The following is a 24,363-nucleotide window of genomic DNA, read 5'->3' as shown; positions in this document are numbered from 1 at the left end:
CGCCTCGACATTCACATTGTTGGTTGTATCAGTATGTGCCTATAGTGCTTCAATGCTCTTGGTATTGTCATTGTCCCTCAATGATACTTAACACAATCCAAGATACGAAGGCAATGGAAATTATGTAACAATTTATTACTAGTTGAATGCTTTGCACATTGTGAATGACCATGTAACACTAGTTAAAACACTATTACTTAACTAGTTAGGCAAAGTATATAGCGATTTCTCTCAAGAACACATTCACAACAGATGAATGAAAAGTAAGTAGACGTAGTAAGCAATTTATGAAAGCAAATGACAAGCACATAAATATTGAAGTAATGTAATTCATTAACAACACTTCTAAACAACATGTGTTTACAAAATGCACAAAGTTGACTCGGAATATGGGAGGAAGAGTCCTTGAGAAAGAGAGGAAAAATTCAAAGGCAAAAAAAATAAAAAATAAAAAGAGTGAAAAGAAAAGTTAAAAATGGAAAATTAAAAACGTGATTTGTATACTGTAAAGGGTGGACAAAACCAGGATTCTACTTGGAACTTGAAGGTGCAACAAGCTATTTGGGTCGCGCTCTAGCTCCCCTCTCCGCCTCCCTTCACCGTATGAACGCCTCCCAGACGCTCGATTGCTACTCACGCGACCAGCTCCGATTTCCGCCGAATACTCCATTCAGCTGCTCCTGAGGTTACTTACCTAAACCTGGTCGTGCAAAGCATTATTATCATTATTATTATTTTATAAATTTCCCCTTTCTTTTTGGGTTGTGGTCAATTCATGGTGGAACCTAGGGTTTCCTTTGGTTGATTGGATCTGTGATACTTATTACTGGTGCAACAATTTTCTAGTGTTCTAGCTAAACTGTTTTCAGAAACAATGTGCGTTAATAAATCAAGAGCTAGCTATATATATAATCAGATGCACATTTCCGGCAAGCCGTCAATGTAGCAGCAAAAAACGATGAAGTGGTATTTCGTTGCTTCGTTTCTCACCATCCTTACCAGTTCTCAGGTGGGTCATTCCTTTTCCACAAAACCGTATAATTTTCAACTAATTGTAGCTTCCAGAGATCCGTATGATATTATTCTTAACTCGTTAAGTTTTTCAGTCTAATGAGAATTGCAGTTTCGATATTTTTTTTTTTTGTTTTTCTTTTTTCTTTTTTGTCTTTCTTGTTATTGCCTTGTTGGTTAGTATTATTAGAAGGGAGGTACGCTTGCAGTGTTTGATTTTCAGGTTGATATTGTCTGTCTTGTCTTGTGCCAGGGAATTTTGACAACACTTTCGCAGAGTAATGGGACTTATAAGTATGACTATGCAACTGTTCCTTTTCTTGCTGAAGTTTTTAAGGTACTTTTTAGTCTAAACTCAGTCAATGTGATGGATAAATTAGTGATTCTGATTGCTGAGTTCCCTGCTTCGGTTTGGTTGAAATAGTTATGAACTGCTAGTGTTTGAAAAAACTGTATGAAAAAAAAAAAATGGTGCTGAAAATGCATGTGATGGAGCAGTTTTCAAAATTGTTATCTATGACTTTTTAAGAAACAGGGTAAAAAAATTTAGGGCCTGTTCAATAGTGGAAAACAGTTTCCATTTTCCCTTTCCAATTTTTTTGAAGAATTGCAAAAATGGCACCATTGTTTCAAATTTTCTAACATTTTAATGGAAAATTTGGAAAAATAGAAGAAGAATGTTGGAAACTTTAAAAAATAAGGTGGCATTTTTGTGATTCTTTAGAGTCTGTATGGATCAAGGATTTTATTTGATCAAATGAAAGAAAAGGAAAATAGGAAGGAAACTTATTTTCCATTATATTTTCTCTCTACATCAAGTACTATTACAAATGGAAAATTGTTTTGATATAATTAAAAATTAAGAAAAGTAAAATGTTAATGATGCGTAAAATCAATTTTTTGTCCATTGATTTTTATATGTTTTTTAAATTTCTTTCTTAGTTTCCTTGATGACCAAATATGAAAAGGGGGATTCCTTTGAATTTTCCATTCCTTTCTTTATTAATTTTCAAGTTTCAAACATAGCCTTAGAAAACGAAAAATGGTAAATAAAAATTATTTTCCACAACTGAAGATGCCCTTATCTTCTACATTCCTCATTATATGAGGCCAACAACAACTGAAAACTGCCTTCTGCATTTCCTTTTTTAGCACTCCCTGTATATATATATATATATATTTGAAAGCAAAAGAAGAAGTTCATTAATAGCTAGAATATACAGAAAGGAGAATAAGACATCTCCCTAGAGAAATCTGGGACAAACCAGATATACGAAAATCAGAACAAGAAAAAAAAAAAAGAAAACAAACAAAAAACTCCCAGCTTACAATATCAAGCCAACAAATAACGCCAATCACGTTGAATATCCAACAAGTCACTCCTTTAAAATTCCCATAGCCAACACACCAAAGTCATGCCATGTAACGAGCCTTCTCCCAAACTAGCAAAAAATTCAACTTTTTTCCTTGTGCATTACATTCCAACCATAGCTCCTCATCATTGCAAAAAAAAAAAAAAAAAAAGCACATTTCCATAGTGCTGCCTTGTCCTTTCTCCTTCCAAAACCAACAAAAGAAACTACCAAAAAATTCTTCACCATCTCTGTACAAACTAAATTCTTTCCCAATAAACCAAATAACTTATTCCACACTCTCTAGGCAAAGTCACACTGCAGAAATAGATGGAATGCTGATTCTGAACTATTATGACAAAGAAAACAAACATTAGAGAGAGTGCCTAAGTGCCTTCATCAGTCTCCGCTCTGCTACAAGTTATTGGTGTTGATCTATTAAGCACAGTCAGATAAAAGCCTTGATTTTGGTGGGACTTTGGCCTTCCAAATAGTATGTTGGAGAGGAAAAGAAGAATTCGATTGAGTCAAGAATTCACTGAAGGATTTACAGGAATACACCTCCATAAAATCCAAGGACCAAGAATGACTATCTGCTTCCAAAGAAACTTGACAAGTATTCAAAATTAATAAAGAGGATAGCACTCCCAAAATAAAATAAACCCTAGAAACTGAAAACTAGCTAATCTAGGCTTAGCTTCTTAAGAAATGATTACTCTTGCTGAAATATTGTTTTTCAACTTGATAAAAATGAATTTTGCTCTTCAAATTAATAATGATGCTCCATTCTTTTGCTGACACTGTTTCATTTGTGCTCTTTTCTTGTTAACTTGCAGCTTCTAGTGTCTGCTTTACTTCTATGGAGAGAGTGCCAGAAGTTACCTCTTCCAAGGATGACTACAGATTGGAGGAGTGTTCGTTTATTCCCCATTCCTTCTATCATATATTTAATACACAACAATGTTCAATTTGCTACCCTAACATATGTGGACACATCCACCTATCAGATAATGGGCAATCTGAAAATTGTTACCACTGGAATATTATTCAGGTGCTTTTTTGGACTTCTCAAATATTGCTCGACACCTTATTTCTTGTACTGAAATTCTTTTCTATTTATTGTTCATCCATATTCTATTTTAGAATTATGGTTGATCTTGACCTTCTGCTGTTGATCTTGGTTTATAAAGGTTGAGGGATTTTATATTTCATTTTTCAGGCTGTTCTTAAGGCAGAAGCTTTCTAATCTGCAATGGATGGCAATTGTTCTGTTGGCTGTTGGAACAACAACAAGTCAGGTGCTTCTCAACCATTTATCTGCCTTCACAATTCTGTGTATATATATTCATATAACTTGAATTATACACTGTTAGAGGATGAGGATTATAATTTTCATGATTTGAGACTCTGGAATATAGTTAGGCACTACAAATTATTTTATAATATGTTAAAAGTATCTAGCTACATGTGTGGTGAGATTTATGTGAACAACACTAACTATAAAATAAAATTCTAATAAATGGAGGAAATAAGGTTTATATTCAAGTAGTAGGAGGCATGTCTTCATGGTTCATATTATTCATGATTAATTTGGGTAAATTTGGCATGAATTTGAAAAGATTCATCTAAATAAAGTAGAGGAGTGGTAATTTTCTTTCCAAATTCCAAGTTAGGATTGTGAAGTTTGAATCGGTTCAAGAGAACACATTAGGAGCATGTAACGATGATGATAATTTCAAACAAGCTAATCAGATAAACATTGTAAATTGTGCCGTTAAAGTTTAACCAAATATGAAATCATTAAGTCATTGATTCACATTACAAGGAACCTGTGAATTTAATGCAGAAAGGGAAGAAGGAAGTGGGGATAATTCAAAAGAGAGGGAAAAAGGGTTGTGCTCCAACACATACTATATCCAATAAAATCATTATCTTGACTGAAGCGCAACTAGATGGTTGCTTTCTGCTCAGCCAACTCCCCCTGTGAATAGCTTTTTATTTTTCTTTTCTTGTTTTTTTCCTGTTATGTTTTCTGTTATAAGTGGACAATAGCTCGTCAAAATACCAATTAATGCACAAGAATTTAACCAATGTTTAGATATGTGCATTTTTTATTGGAAGTCAAGTCAGTTTGTTATGAATTATGCTGTAGAACACATTCCCTTTATCAGTTATTGTTGGCTTGGTCCAGCAATCTGATCTTGAAACGCATGCAATGCTATGATACAGTCTCTTTACTCTTTAGCAGCACCAAACTTCCTGCACTTCTTTTCATGAATATCAAGTTTGAATTTCTTAACAGACATTGGCATTAAAAATGGAATCTGTCATGCCATTTCTTGATATAGGTCAAAGGCTGTGGAGAGGCTTCATGTGACTCCCTTCTCTCTGCACCCATTCAAGGATATATGTTGGGGATCTTGTCTGCATGTCTTTCAGCACTAGCCGGCGTATATACAGAGTTCTTAATGAAGAAAAATAATGACAGCTTATACTGGCAGAATGTACAATTGTACACGTAGGTATCGTTTCTTTCACCAGTCCTTTCAGGGATGTCATGTAATGTATCTGCATGGGCATGCTTGTGGGCGTGGGCAGGTATATGGATGTGTGCTAGGATCAGATTAATACATAGTGTAAGAGGTAAGGCCTGGCTAATTGATTGGACATTGAGGTTGCTGCTTCCATCCATATAAAGTAGAGTTTTATTTATATAATTTTTTAATCAAAAGTTGTGTTATGGATCAAATTGAATATCTAATGAATGTGATATATATTCCTATGGATGGAATAAGAATTTAATTAGTTGGTGGGATTGGCAAAACATCTGCCCCACTTCAATTAATTCAGGTGATGTTTGAAAACAGACCATGAAATTAATCTGGATATATATATATATATATATATATATATATATATAAGAAAAAAAATATATTGTAACTAGAAACCAAGTTGTACACAGTAGGGATGGTATAAGATATCCTCCCAAGAACAAAAAGAGGCAACCAGAACAATTACAATAGCATTACCTGCCAATCCCTTCCCAGTTTGGGCAGTGGCAAACCCCTAAAAAGCCTGAAAGAATGGGCCCAGAGAGTGGCCAAGAATATTGCTCTTAGAGTCGTGTGGTGGATGTGGTTTGGGTTTTTGGATGAACCTTGATGGAGATTGTTGTAGGAGTTTCAAATCTGATGGAAGAACAGCAACACAGAAGTCTGGAACTGATGAGGTGTTGTGGTTTGGTTGGCGGAAATTAGGGTTTCGAAACCCAGTGGCACGACTATAATTTCCAGAAAAATTGCAGGCTGATGAATGCTTCAATTTTCTGGGATTTTCCCGCGACTTCTGACTTGCTATTGCAGCAATGGAGCCTGTTAGATAGGTACATACATACATACATACATACATATATATATATATATATATATATATAGCTAGATAGGTAGATATATAGAATTGTGAGAATTAGAAGAAGAAGATAAGAGGAAGAAGAAGAAGAGAAGCAGCAGCAGCAGGAATACAGAACAGAGAGAAGAACAGAGAAGGGGAGGGAACAGAACAGGGGTGAGAGACAGAATTAGAGGAGAGATAAGAGAAGGAAGAAAGAGAAGAGAGGAGGAAGAATAGGAAGAAGAGCAGAACCTGCGGGAGAGAGAGAGAGAGAGAGAGAAACTGCATTCTGATTCAAAACAATAACTGTTTGATAACTTACATGCCCAGCACTTATACCCACTGCAAACTAGAACACATATTTACATAAAAGCCCATAGAACAAGAAATTGCAAAATAACCCTAAAGTACTTAAATACACAAAATAAACCTAAATTGACTAAACTTCTAAAATAACAAGACTTTACCAAACTAAAATATAAAAAACTAGTTACAATATGAACATCTCAAATCCTCCATTGGTGGTTCTCCATCGCTATGTGCTAAAACTGAGGAAGAATCCTAGGAGGTTGTTACAGCAAAGAAATCTGAACTCAAACTAGATCTCCAGGTGCTATGATTGCGGTTCATATAATATTTGTTCTGCGAACAAGCAGCAGCAACAACCTCCGATGGAACCCAAACCTTTGGTGTTCACAAGATTGCAGGTGCCGATTTGCTGGAAATGGAGGAACTCTAGTGAGGTGTATCTCAAAAGAGCCTTTGATGAAGAGGGAGAGTTTGACTAGGGTTATGAGAACGACAAAAAAGGAAGGAAGAGCTTTCACAGTTTGAACAACTTTTTGAAATCATATGCAATTTTAAATACCCCTCCTGGCGCTAGGTATACTAAGGAAATGGGCCACAACCAGAGTAATAAAGCCCATGGTTTTAGGCCCAATGTTGGTTCATATCAAGGAGAGGCCATTCATTAGTCTCAGCCCAAGAAAAAGTTCACTGTTTACAAAAGTGAAAAAGGGGGGGGGGGGATGAGCTTGTGGAAAATCACTCCAAAATCTAGGTAAATCAAGAATCAAGGTAGAATAATATGAAGGCTATGTCTTCCTTGCAAGGGCAAGACCTTCCTAGGCCCTCTTAAAGGACATGTGGAAAATAGAAGGAAACAAGCCAAAGGGGCCGTGTGCTAAACAGAGGAAGAATCATAGCGTTCAGCCTTACGAAAACTCTCAGAGGCATACCTGGAGATTAAAACAAAGGATGGGACTGGAGAAATCTAATTTGGGGAATAAATGAAAATAGAGAGTCGAAGCTAAAGACAGTGATTTTGAGTCTACGAATCCCGATGAAGATGAGTTTGCTTCTCTTTCCTCTTATGGCCTTGGAAACAAGGATTTGTTGATTGAGCACTTGTGAAAAATAGAAGGAGTACTGATGATTAGAATGGTCCCTCCCCATCAGTTGTTCTCAGTGATTCCCAACAATGGGAAGGGGACAAGTTGAAAAGAAAGGATCTTAGTTGAGACAATTAGGGTAAACAAGTCATCAAGGGTCATTGAATATGGTTCATGGGTGCACTCATTGGGTTTATTTAGGGGTCTTCTGCTGTTTGATCTTACTAGAGATTGGAACACAGCCCTCTTGTAATGGAGCTTTGGATTGTATTTTTTTTTTTTTTCCTATGTTTCTGTTTTCCAGCTTTTCTAGTTGGTTGAGGACTCCTTGTCCTTCAGTCTTGTACTTCATTTCTTAGGTTTAATAAAATTGTCTTCTTTTTCTATATAAAAAAAAAAGAAAAAAGAAACAAGTCATCAAGGGTACACAAGGTTCATGTGAAGCTTAATTTTTGGAGGAACCTAGGCAAAACATTTCTTCCTCTTGTCACTTCTTCAGAAATGCCGAGTTCATTTCCTATTCCTATACTAGATACCCCAATTTGTAATGTTGGGATTGAACCTCTCAGAACTTCAATGAACTGTGCAGTTAAACCAATAGGTATTCTTCCCATCCCAAAGCATTCCATATCGACATATAATACACTTTTGTGCCAAAAGGGGTTAACTACCCCTTAGGCGATAAGAGGGACACTCATGATGCCCAAAACCTACTTGACGTATTAGGTCTAGTCTTGTAAACTGTGAGGGGGAAGTGGTTAGGATTAGTGTTTTAAAAGGCGAAGGCGTAAGGCGAGGCGTTTTACCCTCCATGAGGCAAGGTGTAAGCTTCAAGGCATTGAGGCGTAAGCATTTTGGGATTGTTTTTTTTAAAATAATTAATAAATAAAAAAATTATATATAGTATAAAAATGAGAAAGAACAGAGACTTTGAAAGAGAGAGCAGAGGCTTCACCGAGCTTCGTCGAGTCTTCAAAAGAGAGAACAGAGGCTTCGTCGAGGCTTCGAGAGAGAACTGAGACTTTGTTGAGCTTCGTCCTGGCTTCAAAGAGAGAGCGAAGGCTTCGTCAGGCTTCGACGACAGAGCTGAGGAGAAGAAGCTTCGTGGGAGAGAGAGGGATGATAGGGTTTCAGTGTGTTTTGGGTTCTAGACTTATAAAATTGTGTTTTAACCTAGGAATACCGAAAGGCATACGCCTTGCATATGAGGCGTAAAAAAGCGCGCTTTTTTGGCTAAGGCGTACGCTTTTTTGGATTTACGCTTTTACACATACGCCTTGAGGCGTTTTTGTCCCAAAACGCACTAAAAAATGCCTTTCAAAACACTGGTTAGGATTGGTGGTGGAGGAGGGAAAAAAAAAGATAGTCTAAGTTGAGTAGGGAGCTGGGCAGGCTTGCCTTCTTAGTTAGTCATGATAAGGGGAAAGGGGTATGAGTGGTGATAGAAGTTATCAATGAAGATTCTTTTTTGGAACTTCTAAGGTTTAGGAAGTGATAGGAAGCAAGGGGCAGTGAGAGAGTGAATTAGAAGGGCTTCTCTGTATATTTTGTTTATCCAAGAGTCTAAGACTAAATTTGTAGATGCCCTCTTGATGAGAAGTATTTGGGATTCTAGGCTTAGAGATTGGGTTTTCTTTCCCTATTTAGGTGCCTTTGGGAGGGAAAATCATTTTGTATGAAACTAGGGTGGCATTGTTTAGGGATTGTGTTATTGGTGATTCCTATTTTTTTGTGTTGCTGGAGGTTAAGGGTTTTGAGGATTGGTGGTTTTATTCTATTTATATACCCACACTTTCCCATTTGTGGATTTCTTTTTTTGAGCAACTGGCTAGTCTTTTTTGGCCTTTGCAATTTGCATTGGGCGGTAGGTGGGGATTTCAATACCATTTGACTTACAAAAGAGAGGTTCGGGGGTTCTGGGGTTTTCAATAGGATGAGAATTTTTTATTCCATTACCTGGGAGTGCAGATTTAAGGATTTACTGCTGAATAATGCCCACTTTACCTAGGTAGCTTCGAGACATGATTGCTTCCTGTTGTATTGACTGTTTTTTGTTCACCAATGAATGGATGGATAGCTTCTCAAATGTTGCCTCAGAGGTTCTGGTTAGACCAGTTTCGTATCACTGTCTAGTTCTTTTGGATACCAGCCCTGTTCGCTGGGGCCCTACTCCATTTCACTTTGAGAATATGTGGCTGACACCCCCTTCTTTTAGATAGTGCATTAAAACTTGGTGCAAAGAGAGCAACGTTTAGGGGTGGACGAGCTTTAGATTTATGAGGAAGTTGAAGGATGTGAAAAGTAGATTGAAACTTGGGAATAAGGAGGTTTTTTGGTGATTTGAGAGAGAAGAAAAATCTGATTCTAAATGAGATTGACCGTCTGGATTGGTGGGAGGAGTGTGGCTTGGCTAGCAAAGAGGATAGGGATAGAAGGGGCCAACTTGGTAATGATTTGGACATTAACCTCTTTAGGGAGAGTTTAAGTTGGAAACAGAATCTAGGATGAAGTGGGTGAAAGAAGGGGATTATAATACCAAACTATTCCATAAAGTGGCGAATGGGAGGAGGGGAAATAATTTGGTCAAGGAGTTGGAAACAAATGAGGGAAGCATGGTGCAGGATTTGGTACAAATTGGGGAAGTGATAATGGACTTCTATAAAAGGTTGTACACCAAAGGGTGCACGAATAGGTTGATAATTGAAGGTATAAATTGGAGTCCTATTGATGGAAACTTTGTTACTTGGCTGGAAAACACTGAGGAGATCGTGCGTGTGGGGGGGGGGGGGGGGTGCAGTTTTTGAGATGGATAGGAGTAAGGCTCCAAGTCTCGATAGGTTCACCATGGCTTTTTTTCCATGATAGTTGGGAGGTGATTTGGGAAGATCTAATGGATTTCTTTTGTGAGTTTCATAGAAATGGGGTGGTGGGGAAGAATGTTAATTCCACTTTTATAGCTCTTATCCCCGAGAAGGAGCATTCAAAGAGGGTGTGAGACTTCCGATCGATAAGCCTAGTAACTAGTCTCTGCAAAAAATTTGCAAAAAATCTCATCTAAGAGGGGTTGGGGAGGTGTTAGGGAGAGCAGTTACTCTAGAACAGCCTGCCTTTGTTAAGGATAGACATATTCTAGGTGCTGCACTGGTGGCTAATGAGGTGGTGATGGATGTGAGAAGGGGAGGGAGGCGTGTCTTACTCAAATTAGATTTTGGAAAAGCCTATCACATGGTTAGTTGAAGTTTCTTGGATCATATCTTGGCCTTGAAGGTTTTCAGAGGGGTTTGGAGTAGTTGGATAAGAGGGTGCTTTTCCTCATTGACAATGTCAATTATTGTGAATGATTAACTGAGGAAATGGTCTCAGGACTCATGAGGCTTGAGGCAAGGGGATCCTCTTTCCCTATTTCTCTTTACTTTAGTTGTGGATGTGCTGAGTAGGATGATCAACCATGCCTAGGGTCATAATGTCATCCGAGGTCTCAAGGTAGGTAAGGAAGAGATCATAGTGTTCCATCTCCAATTTGCTGATAATACCTTTCATTGTTCTTGAGAATAGTATTCTAAATTTTCGCAAGACTCCTACGTTATTGAAAAGCTTCGAGAATATTTCGGGCCTTAAAAATAACATGTCAAAGAGTGGGGTAGTGGGTATCAATTTAGGTTTGACAGAGTTAGATGGCCTAGCTGACCTAGTGGGTTGCACCATTTTGGAGTTGCCTTCGACTTATTTGGGTCCTCCCCGTGGTGGTAATCCTAAGTTTACTTAGTTTGGGACTGTGGTGGAGAGAGTGAGGACTAGATTTGGGGTTGGGGGCTGGGGGTGGAAGAGGGCTTACTTATCATTAGGAGGCTGCATTACTCTTATTAATGCAGCTCTTTCTAATATACCCATTTATTTTCTTTCCCTTCTCAAAATTCCAACTAGGGTGGCAGAGGTCTTGGAGAAGATTATGAGGGATTCTTTTATGGTTAGAAGTTAGGGAGGGTGATAAAGATCATCTAGTTAGCTGGGATAGGATTAGAAGCCTAAGTCTAAAGGTGGCTTGGGACTCGGAAATGTGGCTTCTTAAAACATTAGTTGGAAAATGGCTTTGAAAGTTGACTCCCTTTGGCACATGGTAAGTAGAAGTAAATATGGCTTGCATCGGAATGGATGTGATACCAAAGGAAGTAGTTGCGCTTCTCATGCAATAGTTGGTAATGGAAATAGCATTTGTTTTTGAGAAGATACCTGGGTGGGTGAAGTTCTGTTGGAGTCTTTAGTCCCTCATCTTTTTAGATTGTCTAGGTTACATGATCCTCCAATTATTGGTATCTACACTTTAGAAGGGGGCTCTCTTTCTTGGGATTTTCACCTTATCAGGAATATTAATAAGAGAGAGGTTGATGATTTAACTATTTAACTAAGTTTGTTGGAATTTTTTTCCTCCTATGGTGTGAGAAGAGAGGATTTGGGGAGGGGATTCTTTTGGTTCTTTTTCCACTAGCTCTTTTTTCTCTCAACTGATGAAAGCTTTTAGTCTTTGCACTTTCCCTTTGAATAGTTTCATCCAGAAGGCAAATGTTTCGTTTAAAATAAGAGCTTTCATGTGGACTTTGATCCTTTACTGGATTAACACCAATGATATGTTGTAGATGAGGAGTCCTCACAAAGTTATGAGTCCAAATATATGTCTCATGTGCCATGACTCAAATGAAACCATTGACCATATGTTCCTGCATTGCTGGATGGCTAAGCTGCATTGGGTTCTACTGTTTTTCAGTCTTTGGTGAGGCTGTGGTTTTCCAACAAACAGTTGAAGCCTTCTTAAAAGTGCGTTACAGAGGCTTCAGGAGAAGTGAAGAGGGATGGTTCTTTGGAGATGTGCTATCTTTGCTATCCTTTGGATTCTTTGACAGAATGGATTGCAAGGATTTTTAATGGCAAAGCAACCCCACCTTGTGTCCCATGGGATAGAGTGGTTTTCCTTGCATCTTTTTGGTCTCATTCTTTTGGTTTTTTTGGGGATTATTTTGGCTTGTCTTCAGAGAAATTGGAGGGGAGCATTATTGTAATTTCTTCTGCTTTTTGTTTCTTTGGTTTTTTTAGGAGGACCTCTTATCCTCCATCCCTTGTAAATTCTTCTCTCTTTTTTAATGAATTTCTTTTCATTAAAAACAAAATCAAATCCTAGCCCAAAAAAATTGTAAAATCTCAACCATCCAATATAACTTAAGGAAAATAACTGAAGAAGACATAGAAACCCCCAAGAAATACTCTGGTACAGTAACATGAACAGTATTTGCTCCATGGTAGCATGAGGAATGATTTGAAAGATAAAGAACTCATTGAGTTCAGCTTATGCCTCCCATGATCCATTGAAATTCCAAACATTGCCTCCAAAACCCTTCTATTTATTTCCTATGCGGAGTAGTAGTATACTAGTGTCCTCAAATGCATTTGTGGTGACTTTTACATGTAGCTTCATGTTGATTCTGTTCAATTGACTTTGTAAGCAATACATTTTATAAAATATATAAATAAAAACTAGAATACCTCTCTCTAAACTTTGTATTGTTGCCTTGTGAAAGGTGGGTCAGCATTTTTTTTTTAATGATTATTTTGCACTACTTCATGTGCTACAAAATTCTCAAATTTTATCATAGCATCCCTGTTTCATTTCAGGTGCATCATCCAATGGGATGCATGGAAAAATTCATCCTCTTAAAAATTCTCCACTTATGGTATTAAATATCCAATGCCATCCAAATCTTTTCTATGTGAACTTCTATTGTATGGATCGGGTTATTCCAAGAGAAACAAATAAGCTGATCATCAGTTGAGTAGGTGCTTTTATCAACCACTTGATGCATGTGCCCTCTTCTTGGACTACTTGGCTATAAAGTGAAGAACTTACCTCCATTCCATTATAGCATCTTCATTGGAGTGGAGATCCTAAATTGGTGGAGACTCCCAATCCCCAATAAAGTCCTTCCTCTATAGTCCTGTAGCATTTGAAAGCTGGGCTGTTATTATGCCTAGGGTTTTTTGGTTTTGGTCTTGTTATAAATAGAGGAAGGACTTTACCAGGGATTGGGACTCTCCACCTATTTATTATGCCTAGGGTTTGTAAGTTTTGGTCTTGTTAAAAATAGAAGCTTAGGAATCATTGCATGCAGCTAATGTTTTTTTGTCAATAAAATTTCACACTTTGGCTCTTGAAGAACTTAGAGGTCTGCATGATTACCAGAAGAGATTTTTTCTTTTTTATCCTCTTTAGAAACAGTCTTCAATGGACAATCGAAGTGAATCCTCATCTAACCAAACTCCCAATTACAGCACATAGTTTCATTATGTTATATGGAGTTAAGAATTCAAATAACCATATAATGGAATTTTCTGGTGCCCATGTACTAGACTTATTTCATATTATTCTTATGATGGTGTTGTGTAAAGACCAGAAGAAAAAATGTGTATTGCCTTTTCTTATATTTTTCATATAACCTCCAAAGATGTCACATGAACATGTCGACCTTCAGGTTTGGTGCAATTTTCAACTTGGCGCGACTTCTTTTGGATGATTTCCGTGCTGGATTTGAGAAGGGACCATGGTGGCAGCGTATTTTTAATGGATACAGTATCACTACATGGATGGTGATGATAAACCTTGGATCAACTGGTCTTCTGGTTTCCTGGTTGATGAAGTACGCTGATAATATTGTAAAGGTATTGGATCGCATTCTCAATTTTTATGCTTTAGTGTTTGTATTTCTTCCATTTGATTTTTTATGCATTGTGCACCCACAACCATATTGGTCTGATGTGCTTAAACAATCTACAAAATTCGAAGAAACTGAAGAATGAGCAGCCACTAGCGAGTTGATTATGGGTGACAGCAACTGATAACTCCAATTCCAAGTTGAAAGGGGTTTTTTTGAGAGTTGATTCCTCATGATGCTCAAATTCAGTTCTTCTGAAGTTACCAGAATGATTGGGCGTAAAGCGTCTGTAGCTGTCTTTTTAAGTCTGCCGTCAAATCCCAGGGCAAAGTATAATTTCTCTTTACTGCCTTGTGGACAGCCTCATACAGCAGGCTTACAGTAGACCCCAGGGTATCCAACCAATGGCATTTTATTTTAGTGAAGTCCTTTTTACAAACTCCAAAAATATGTCAGTGATTGTCCAAGACCAATGCCCCCACTGAAATATCTTTGAAGTAGCAAGCACTGATGACCTATTAGCTACCTTAGCAGCATAGCACTGTCTTGATATCATGTCCTAAGTGATTATGCACATGTACAACACAATCTTCCTACATTCCAAGGTAAGATCATGCTCAGATCATAGTTCTGCATCACTTTAGAACCCCACGGTTTTGTCAATGTTACCTTTTACCCCATGTTATGTCAACAGGTGCGGGTCTGAGGGGGCTCAACTGTCATGATATGTGGTAGATAATTAAGTGCTGAAATAATCCCTATCTATCTTATTTTGAATGAAGTCACCACTAAACATTATTTAACTTAGGTATGGTTAGTTGCCTAATTAACTATCAATTGATGGAATCTTAAATCAAGCATAGGTCAGATAACTAGTAGGGTTTGGCCTGCGTAACCAAGTCAGGTCTGGGAGTACACTTAAGTGTGAGGAAGGTATTAGCATCCCTATCACCTCCATTTGTAAATGATATCATTGAAGCACTGATGTTTTTTTCAATTTATGTTTCCTTTTATCAAATCCTCTCAAGACCCTCCCAGGTTAGGCAATAAGGATCATCTCTCACCTTAGGCAACCCTACCAGTGCACTTATGTGCTCTTTACACATGCATTGTTGGATTAATTTTAGGCATGGTTGATTATAAAAAAGATTTATATATATATATAAGCCACAATGTTCGTTCATGTGGCACCTTTCATCATAGTCCCCATGTGCGCTCTTTTTTATTTATTTTTCCTTTCTAGAAACTATGTGATTCTGTCTTCTCCATCCTTGCACCAGTCATCAGCAGTGTAGGCTAGCCTTGGTCACTCCTTCCTCTCAGTTACTGCAGCCGAACTGTCCACTGCTAACCAGCCCCACTCCCACTAGTCATTGGCAGCATTGGCTCGCCGTCATTATTCCTCCCTCCCAGTTGCTGCAGCCAAGTTGTTACAGAGGTCGCAATTTTGCGCAACACCAGATCCATGCATTGTGCCATTTGTTGGGCTGTCACCGAAATTGCCAAGATCCTTGTCATTGCTCTTCCAACTCAGGTGCCGCAGCCACCTCCTATGCCCCATGTCTGTGGCTTTGATTGAGGTTCAATGATTGGGTCGAAATGAGGAGGACTGAGTGAAGGTTGTATGAATATCATGTCATTATCTTAAAATGCTTCTGTTTCCCTGATTAGAAGGTCTTATGTCTTTAAATTGGCTGCCTACCTAGCTAGCTTCTTCCTGGAATATATCCCCAGGTAGCTCTGGCTGGGGTTATAATCTGGTTTTTAAGACCACAAGTAGCAAGTAGCAATTCATTTAAAGCATGATTGCGGGAGGACTGTAGTTAGTCTTTGTTGTTTGATGAACTGAGGACCTGCCTCTTGTTTTTTTCTTCCAAGGTGAATCTTCTTTGGCTTCATTCTTCATTTCGCGGGTTTGAATCTTTTCAATTATAGAACTCTGTTTTCTGCTTCTATTGTGGGGGTACTTTCGCTTGCAGCCCTGTTTTCAATTTCTAAATTTTTATTTAAAAAGAAAATTGGGGAGCCTTCTTTTGCAGTGAACAGAAAGGGTATGCGCAGCTGAATTTTCAAATCAAGATTTTTATTGTGGTGGTCCATTATAGAAATATTAAGGACACCTAGTGTACCAGGTACATCAGAACTAATCATATTCTGACACATTCTATATTGTAACTGAATTAGACATTTATAACTGTGTTTTTTTTTTTTTTTTTAAATAAACATAGCGAAAGAAATTCATTAATAGGAAAAGAATTTACAAGGGGAGAGAATAAGACATCTCCCAAAAAAATCTGGAACAAACCAGAAAAAAACTAAAACAACAAAAGACAGAAATCAATTAAACCGGTTCTTCCAATCCCTATTTAAATTCTGAAAGCTAGCTTCCCTGAAAATTCCAAAGCTGACACACTGTAAAGAAGTCAAGAACTGAATCTTTTCCCTAACCAAATATGAATTCAACTTCTTCCTGGAAAAAATATGCGCGTTACATCCCAACCATAGACCCCATAGCACTGCATACTTGCTACACTTCCATAGAGCTGCCCTATCCTTCTCTTTTCCAAAGCCTGCAAAAGAAGAGAACAGGGGCACACCCAACTCTCTTCCATAAAACCAAACAATTTATTCCAAATCCTCCATGCAAAATCACAATGCAAAAAGAGATGTGAGGCTGTTTCAGAATTTCTATAACTGAGCACGCAAACATCTGGAGAAAGAGCTTTCAAAGGTCTTCTAATCTACAGCAGTTATTGGTATTAATTTTGTTAAGCACAACCAATTAAACATTTTTAATTCTTGGGGGGGACTTTAACCTTCCAAATAACAAGATAAAGAGGAAAGGGAGAGTTTGAATAGGTCAAAAATTCAAATAATGATTTACAAGAAAACACCCCTGAATGAGTTTTGTCTGACATATTATACATATGGTGAAATCATATTGGTCTTGGTACCTAATAATCTCTTGGTCCACTGGTTCAAATATCCATTCCATTGTCGTATATAGAACTCCCATGAAGGTACACGAGAGGAAGAGAGATTTTGGGAGAACAGAGAGGAGCATTTTGGAGTATTGTGAAGGAACTTCTTAGGAAGCTTGCATGATTTTTTGGAGTTAGAATGCAGGTACCCAAGACACTGTAAATTTCAAGGAGGTCACAAAAATTTGGGAAGAAAATTAACAATCTTCATCCAACCATCCTTGGGCTACGATGGGCCATCCTAAAGCTCTTAGGAATATTTTTTGGGATGAAATCTACTCTGCTTATGCACTCTACGCTCCTAGGTGGATAGTGGGAGGGGATTTTGGTTAGATTTCCCCCAAGGGGGGGGGGGGGGGGGTTGTATCCGCAAGTATGCGGAAATGTAACTTTTAAGCCTTTGGTTAGAGAGTCTTGGGGGGGAGGATATGGAAAGGAGTTGGGAAGGCTTTAGATTCATGAAAATTTGAAACATTTGAAGGAGAAGCTAAAAGTTTGGAATAAGGGATTTGGGGATGTTAGATTTAGAAAATCTAGACTCTTAGGAGAGTTGGCCCTAGTAGATAGGAAGGGGGAGGAGTCTATTCTCCTACACAATGAGGAGATTAGAAGAGTTTGTTTGAAGAATGAGTTGGAAGAGGTGATCTTTTAGGGATTGAGGAGTTGGAGGTAAAAGACTAAATTCAAATGGCTGAAAGAAGGTGATGTAATTCTTCTTTCTTTCACAGGTTAGCTAATGGCAAGAGGAGTAAAAATTTGGTTAGGGAGTTAGATGTGGGGGAAGGGGTAGTCACTAGTGATTAAGGTCAGATTGCATCTGTTTTTACCAACTTCTTTTAGAACTTGTATTCGGATGAGGATTATTGTAGACTGATGTTAAAGGGGTTGGATTGGAATCCTATTTCCGTTGATCAGAAGAGTTGGTTAGAGACCCTTTGAAGAAGAGGGAGTGAAGGGGGTGGTTTTTGGTATGGATAGGGATAAGGCCCTAGGTTCGGATGGGTTTGAGATGGCATTTTTTCAAGATTGTTTTGAGCGAAATCATCAACTTCTCTTTTATTTCTTTGGTGCCTAAAAAGTCCAGATCTATTAAGGTTGGGGATTTTAGACTTGTTAGCCTTGTTTCTATTGTTTTTATAATTATCACTAAAGTCTTAGCTAATTGGATCAGGGAGGTGCTTGTAGATACCATTTCCACTGCCCAGAGTGTGTTTGTGTGGGGGGAGGCAAATAGTGGATGCTATACTTGTGGTCAATGAGGTGATGGAGGATGTTCATAGGAATAAGAAGAGGGGTTTTATGTTTAAGTAGATTTCAATAAAGCTTATGATAGAGTGAGTTGGAGCTTCTTGGATAAAGTCCTTGAGAGGAAGGGCTTTGGCAAGCATTGGTGTTGGTGGATTAAGGGCTGCTTGTCTAATGTGTGGTTCTCAGTGATTGTTAATGGTGAGCTGAAATCTTGGTTTAGAGCTTTTAGGGGAATTAGACAAGATGATCCCTTATCCCGTGCTCTATTTGTCCTTGCAGCTGATGTGTTGAGTAGGATGGTGGATAGGGCTGTGGAGAGGGGGTTGGTTAAAGGTCTTGAAGTAGGAAGAGAATAAGTGGTGGTTTCTCATCTTCAGTTTGCTGAAGACACCATTTTCTTCCTTGATGATCTTGGGCATTCTTCAAAATTTTGAGAGGGTGTTAGGCCTTAAAATTAATATGGGGAAGATTGGTTTAGCAGTTTTGAATGTGCCCTTGGAGTGAGTGAGGGAAAGGGCCACTAAAGTGGGGTGTGAAATTCTGGATTGTCCTATGACCTACTCAGGAGTCCCTTACGGGGGTAACCCTAGAGTAGTGGATTTTTGGAATCCGACAGTGGAAAGGGTGACTAAGAGGTTAGACGGTTGGAAGGGGCTCTTTTCTCTTTAGGGGGTAGAGTAACCTTGACCCTGGCTAGTCTTTCTAGCTTTCTATTATATTTTTGTCTATTTTTAGGATTTCGATGGGGATTGCTCGCAAGCTCAAGAGAATCATGAGAAAATTTTTGTGGTCTAGTAGGGGTTATCACAGGGACCACTTAGTCAGCTGGAGTGAGGCTTGTACGTCAAAAAGCAGGGAGGGTTGGATCGAGGGAAGTTGGTGTTAGCTAAATGGCTATAGCATTTCCCTCTAGAAGAATTGTCCCTCTGGCATAGGGTAATAAGAAGTTCGAGTTGGATGAGAATGGGTGGGATACCAATCTTAGTTTAAGATGTTCTTTGGGTAGTCCATGGAGGTCCATTTCTCAGATTTATCTTTCTTTCATCCCTCACACTAAACTTGATGTGGGGAGGGGCTCTTGGATACATTTTCAGAAAGACCCTTGGCTGGGTAATGCATCCGTATCAAATTCATTCCCTCATGTTTTTCAATTAATCTCCGAGCAAAATAGAGCTATATCTTTCTTTGTTGGGGACTTTAGTAGTCCGTTGGTTTCCTGGAATCTCTATTTTAGGAGACCTCTTAATGATAGGGAGATAGTAGAGCTGTCTTCTTTGTTATCTTTATCGAATGGGAGTGACTGAGGGATGTTCAGTCCTGGTCTTTGGATCAGTTGGGAGTGTTCTCTTGTAAATATTTTTTTGAATTCTTGTCTCACTCCAGTTCTTCTTTCCCACTCAGTCATTTCATCTGGAAGGCTAAGTCTCCTCCAAAAATTGAGGCTTTTCACTTGTTTCATTGTGCTCATTTATATTAATACTAATAACTTGCTGCAAATTAGAGACACCTTTGAAGGCTCTTTCTCCTGATGTATGTGTGCTCTCTGTTACAAAAATTCAGAGACTGCTTCTCATCTTCTTTTGCACTTTGAATTTTCTTGGAGGATTTGGAATACGCTTTCTGGTACTTCTGGAGAGAGCTGGGTTTGCACTTCTTTGGTTGGTGAATTGTTAGATATTTCTTTCAAAGGCTTTGGTAGGATAAAGGACTAGGCAGTCCTATGGAAGTCTGGAATATTTGCAGTTTTATGGGGGTTATGGTTGGAGCATAATGCAAGGATATTCAATGGGAAGAAATTAAACGGGTTACTGAATTGGGAAAAATTCAATATTTGGCCTCACTGTTGCGCTGGTTTGGGTTTTTTTTCCGGAGGAATTAGTTTCCACAAGTTACATAGAGATTGGAGGAACATTTTGGAATGCTGATTTATTATTTTTCTGGTATTTTTTTGCTGTTTTTACTGGATTTCCAGGCATTTTTCAGGGGGATGTCCCATTCTCCCTTGTGTAGATTCTCTTTGTATGAATAAAATTTTCTTTTGCTATCAAATAGGTTTTCTTAAAAGAGTTATAAAATCAAGGAAAAAATGGAGATGGTGTAAGAGAGAAAATGAGATGGGGGATTTTGACAAAATGTCTATAGTTAACCCGGACGAAAATACATTACTGACATGTTATGCAAGTGTCTCTGAAAGCACAAGGCAAGCCTATGCCACATTTCCCAGCTAGCATAGTCAAGCTGGGTGCCCTGCAATAGCCCAGTCTACTCCCAGTATCAAAACAGTTGCTGGTAATGGATAAAAAGCAAGAGTGTTTCTAAGGTGTGTTTGGAGTCTTCATAACGTGTAGTGTGTTTATGTCTCTGTCTATTCATTATTTTCACACGACAAACAACAGACAATGGTCAAATTATCCTAACAGGTTGATTCTTTATACATGTAAGTTGCCATGCTTTCTTATATTTCTTCTAAATGCGATTTATTTTGCTTGATTTAGGTGTATTCCACATCAATGGCAATGCTACTGACTATGGTTCTATCTGTGTTCCTCTTCAATTTCAGGCCAACATTGCAGGTTAGCTCTAGCCTTGAAGTTGGATTATTTTAGTTTCTTACAGTTTCTTTATTGCCTTCTGGCCCAGCCATGGTTTTTGAAACCTGCTTGGATTGAACTGGAATCAGTCACGCCATTTTGGGTTATATCTGAAAACCAAAATGTATTGACCCAGTGAGAATCATCTCACCTTATGCGGATCGGCACAAACTAGCACAAATTAGGGTCAAGGCGGGGTGAACCTAGCCCTTAGACCAATAAATAAATGCTCCAGGCTTGTGGGATTTGAACCCATGACCGTAAGGAAGGTGAGGTATGTGGCAGTACCAGTAAACGAAGTCGTTTTTCCTTTGCATATTTTTGGGGCAACTGATATATGCTATACATAACAAGTAATATATATATATATATTATGTGTAACTTAAATAATTTTTTTATTGAGCCAAACTCAACATCCTGACCTTAATAATAATAATACATTTCTAGAATATTTTAGGAAAATAGGGAAGTAATACAAATTCTGTATTGGTTTTCATTGATACTAGTCCTACTACTACTACTGCTACTACTAATGATAATAATATTAATAATAATTTTCAGATTACCACCTCACACCTAGAAGCTTAAGTTATTAGGTGTGAGCTAACAATGTATATCAAACTTTAACCCCCGGCATGTGCAGCCTGATAGTTCGCAGAAAGAGAAACACATGATAAATAACACCCATGATAGTGAATACAATAATTTTTTTTGTACTCCACAAAATAATTGCAGGCGACGAGATTTGAACTCAGGGCCTCCTGGCAACCAGTTCTGATATATGTTAGATTACCACTTCACTGAAAAGTTTAAGCTGTTAGGTTGTGGACCAACAATGTTTTGTACTCTCTTTTAGCTTAGTTATATTTCCTCTTATCTTTTCCAAGAAAGAAAATAATAATGATTTTCTCTAGTTGGCTAATTATGATTTGTGGCAAACATCTTTGTACAATAATAGTAATTACAGGTTCGACCATTAACTTGATAGTCTGACCCGTTAATCGGCTAGTCTGATGAACGTAGTGGTTTTACTGGTTGGTCATCAATCTGGTTTAAAAACTATGGTCTGAACTACACTTATCTATGTTACAAAATAAGGGGAAAAATGGGGGAAATGATTTGTATCATTTTCTCTGGGGCATTTTGGACTGACATAGGAAGCGAGTTCATTCTTATTCATGCATTTTAGGATGATAAAACTCTCTCAAAAAAAAGGAAAGAAAACACCAATAAGGATATATTTTTTTCCTGTTTCCCTTAGCTTGCGATGTTAAGCATGGCAGGCGTGAATTTATGTTATATCTTTTTGTGCTTTGATTTAAAGTTGTCAGGGGGGAAGGGTTGGGGTGGGTTGGCAAATCTTCCCATACCTATGCTCCTTTAAAGTGGTACCATTTAGTACTTGTTCATCTTTGATTTTTTTTGTATAACATATATTTTTATTTTAAAGTTCATTTCATGTGCCTCAGCTTTTCTTGGGCATTATTGTCTGCATGATGTCACTGCACATGTATTTTGCTCCTCCAAGCATGCTCATAGATTTGCCTTCGCCAGTAAAAGAAGAGCCAGAGAATGTGATAGAAGTTTCTGTCGACCGCAAAATAGATTCTTGATTTATCATTTTTATTCAATCAAATATATATTTTTTGAAAGTTTCCTTGTAAAAGAAATGAATGGAAGTTGTTTTACTTGATGTTAAGATTGAGTATTACCGTGATGTATCAAGTAGAAGATGGGCAAAGATGTAACCCTAGCAAAGAAAATATTGAATACAATTTTTTACCATTTGCGTTGGCAGTGGTACTTAATACTTCCTTGCGTGAAAGAATTTCATTGATGTTGTGAGAGCAGGGGCCTGATTGTAAAACAAAATATGTAATCTAGCCTTACCTTGTGTTGACTCTATTCTTGTTTTTCTATTTTTGTGATTTTATTTTATTAAGAGGACATCGTCACTGGCAATAATGCTGGAACTGGGTTGTGGCAATTCATTGATATTAATCTGCAGGAACTGTGTCTCTCTGTGTGTCTGTGCGCGCGAGAGAGAGAGAGAGAGAGAGAGAGAGAGAGAGAGAGAGAGAGAGAGGAGGGACACCTCCATAACCCCCAATTTAAGGAGCACCTTAATTTCAAGACTCGCGGAGGATAGTAAAAAAGAAATAAAAAAGGAAAAAATGTCATAATTAGCTTAAAATCCTAAATGACCATGAAAGCTAAGTTAGGGATCCATTTAATAACTTAAAAAAAGTTTGATGACTTATGTGAAATGGAGAAAGACAAAATGGGAGGAACATGTTACCCTTATCAGGTACTAAGTGCTATGTCCACTAGTAAAGATACCTTCATTTCAAAGGCGAGGGCATGTAGGTTCTATTCACTTAAACTTTACAATTCAAGCATTTTATAATGGAGTCGAGCATTTTGATTACTCAAAAGGTAAATGCTACCTATGACAACTAATTAGAATTTTCATCTTTAATATTACTCTATCAATACTAAAGATGCAATGTATAGATTCTTGTGCAATTCATGCCTTCCTCCCTCTATGGGACAAGTGCCCTTCCTATGAAAAAGATATTTATGTGATGTCGGTAGTAGAAATGTCATTAGCTTCAAGCATTGAAATTGTTAATGATTTAATGTAATCATTAAAAACTAGTGGTGACAAAATGGGTCAATACCTGATCCACCCATTGAAATCAACTTTGGGTTAAAAATATAGTGACATGTTCATAAAGGAGTCAACCCAAGCCCAACATATTTATTTATTGGATTAAGCGAGTTTGGGTCAAATATGCAACAAGTTACTTATTTAATCCATAGATTTTTTTTTAAAATAATTTATGTTTTTTGAAATTCTAAAGATAAAAATAATAAATAATAAAAGTAAGTGCCATTTTTTTAATTTTAACTCACATTTATTGAAATTTAAAGAGAAAAATTATGAATATGTACTTTTTTTTTTATAAAAAATAACTCTTTGTTGAAATATGAAATAAAAATTTAAAATAAAAATATCATATATTTATTAATGGTACTTGTTTATAACTCGTTAACTAATTGGGTAGGTCAAGTTTATGTTTTAAACAACCATTTATAAATGAGTTAATCGAAACCCAAACTCATTTAAGCCCCACCTGCTTACGACCTGACTCATACTCGTTGACTCGTTTTGCCTCTCCTATTAAGAACACTATGCATAAATGTTGTGTAACTGTTGTCACATATGTGGATTGAATATGCAGTGTTACAATGTCTCAAAGGGCCACCTCCTACAAGAAGGGAGTAGATCTCTGAACCGCCTCGACCAGGTGGTGACCTTGAATACGAAGTAACAAGTGTAATGCATAGGGGTGAGATATGGGTCATGTGTGTAGTCCATGGAGTCGCTATTAACTTATTTTATCTTATGTGAGGTTAGTGCACCTATTTAATTAACTATCAGTTTACTGGTCTCTAAGTCATACCTAAGTCCAGAAGACTGATAGTTAATGGTCCAAGCTACCAAAGTGAGGTTTGGGAGTGTGGTCGTGCAAGGAAAAGGTACTAGGAGCACCCTTTACACATATGTTTCTTGAACAGGTACCAAATTAACCTATGATTGTTTAAAATTAAGACAAGTGACATACAGTTAGCCCCTATTTACCATGATTATTAGCCTTTGTATTGAGCTCACTTGTGTCTTATCTACAATTCCGTTT

At 37.7% G+C, this 24,363-nt stretch overlaps 1 protein-coding gene across 4 annotated transcripts; it reads left to right on the top strand.

The window, feature by feature from the left end:
• Positions 1–488: 488 nt before the first annotated feature.
• On the top strand, positions 489–22,472 carry LOC131166267 (CMP-sialic acid transporter 1). 4 transcript variants are annotated; one of them, XM_058124661.1, is made up of 9 exons: positions 489–685; positions 917–1,009; positions 1,265–1,348; positions 3,200–3,414; positions 3,583–3,661; positions 4,712–4,881; positions 13,663–13,849; positions 20,567–20,644; positions 22,132–22,472. In XM_058124661.1, exons 2-9 carry the CDS (start codon positions 959–961, stop codon positions 22,273–22,275), a joined length of 1,008 nt encoding a protein of 335 aa, XP_057980644.1. In that variant the 5' UTR covers positions 489–685; positions 917–958; the 3' UTR covers positions 22,276–22,472. The 4 variants fall into 4 exon arrangements, with proteins under 4 accessions (XP_057980644.1, XP_057980646.1, XP_057980645.1 ...); XM_058124663.1 differs by having other exon boundaries at positions 895–1,009; XM_058124662.1 differs by having other exon boundaries at positions 870–1,009.
• The last annotated feature ends 1,891 nt before the right edge of the window (positions 22,473–24,363 follow it).

Source organism: Malania oleifera, chromosome 10 (assembly GCF_029873635.1).
Source record: "Malania oleifera isolate guangnan ecotype guangnan chromosome 10, ASM2987363v1, whole genome shotgun sequence".
Lineage (NCBI taxonomy): Eukaryota > Viridiplantae > Streptophyta > Magnoliopsida > Santalales > Ximeniaceae > Malania > Malania oleifera.
This window is presented reverse-complemented; position numbering and strand designations above follow the sequence as displayed.

What these genes read in the sequence shown, in the direction of transcription:
- LOC131166267 (XM_058124661.1), top strand. Translation starts at nt 959, where the DNA reads ATGAAGTGGTATTTCGTTGCTTCGTTTCTCACCATCCTTACCAGTTCT. An exon ending in CAGAATGTACAATTGTACAC is followed by an intron (nt 4,882 to 13,662) that starts GTAGGTATCGTT and finishes GTCGACCTTCAG; the next exon opens with GTTTGGTGCAATTTTCAACT. An exon ending in ACGCTGATAATATTGTAAAG is followed by an intron (nt 13,850 to 20,566) that starts GTATTGGATCGC and finishes TGCTTGATTTAG; the next exon opens with GTGTATTCCACATCAATGGC.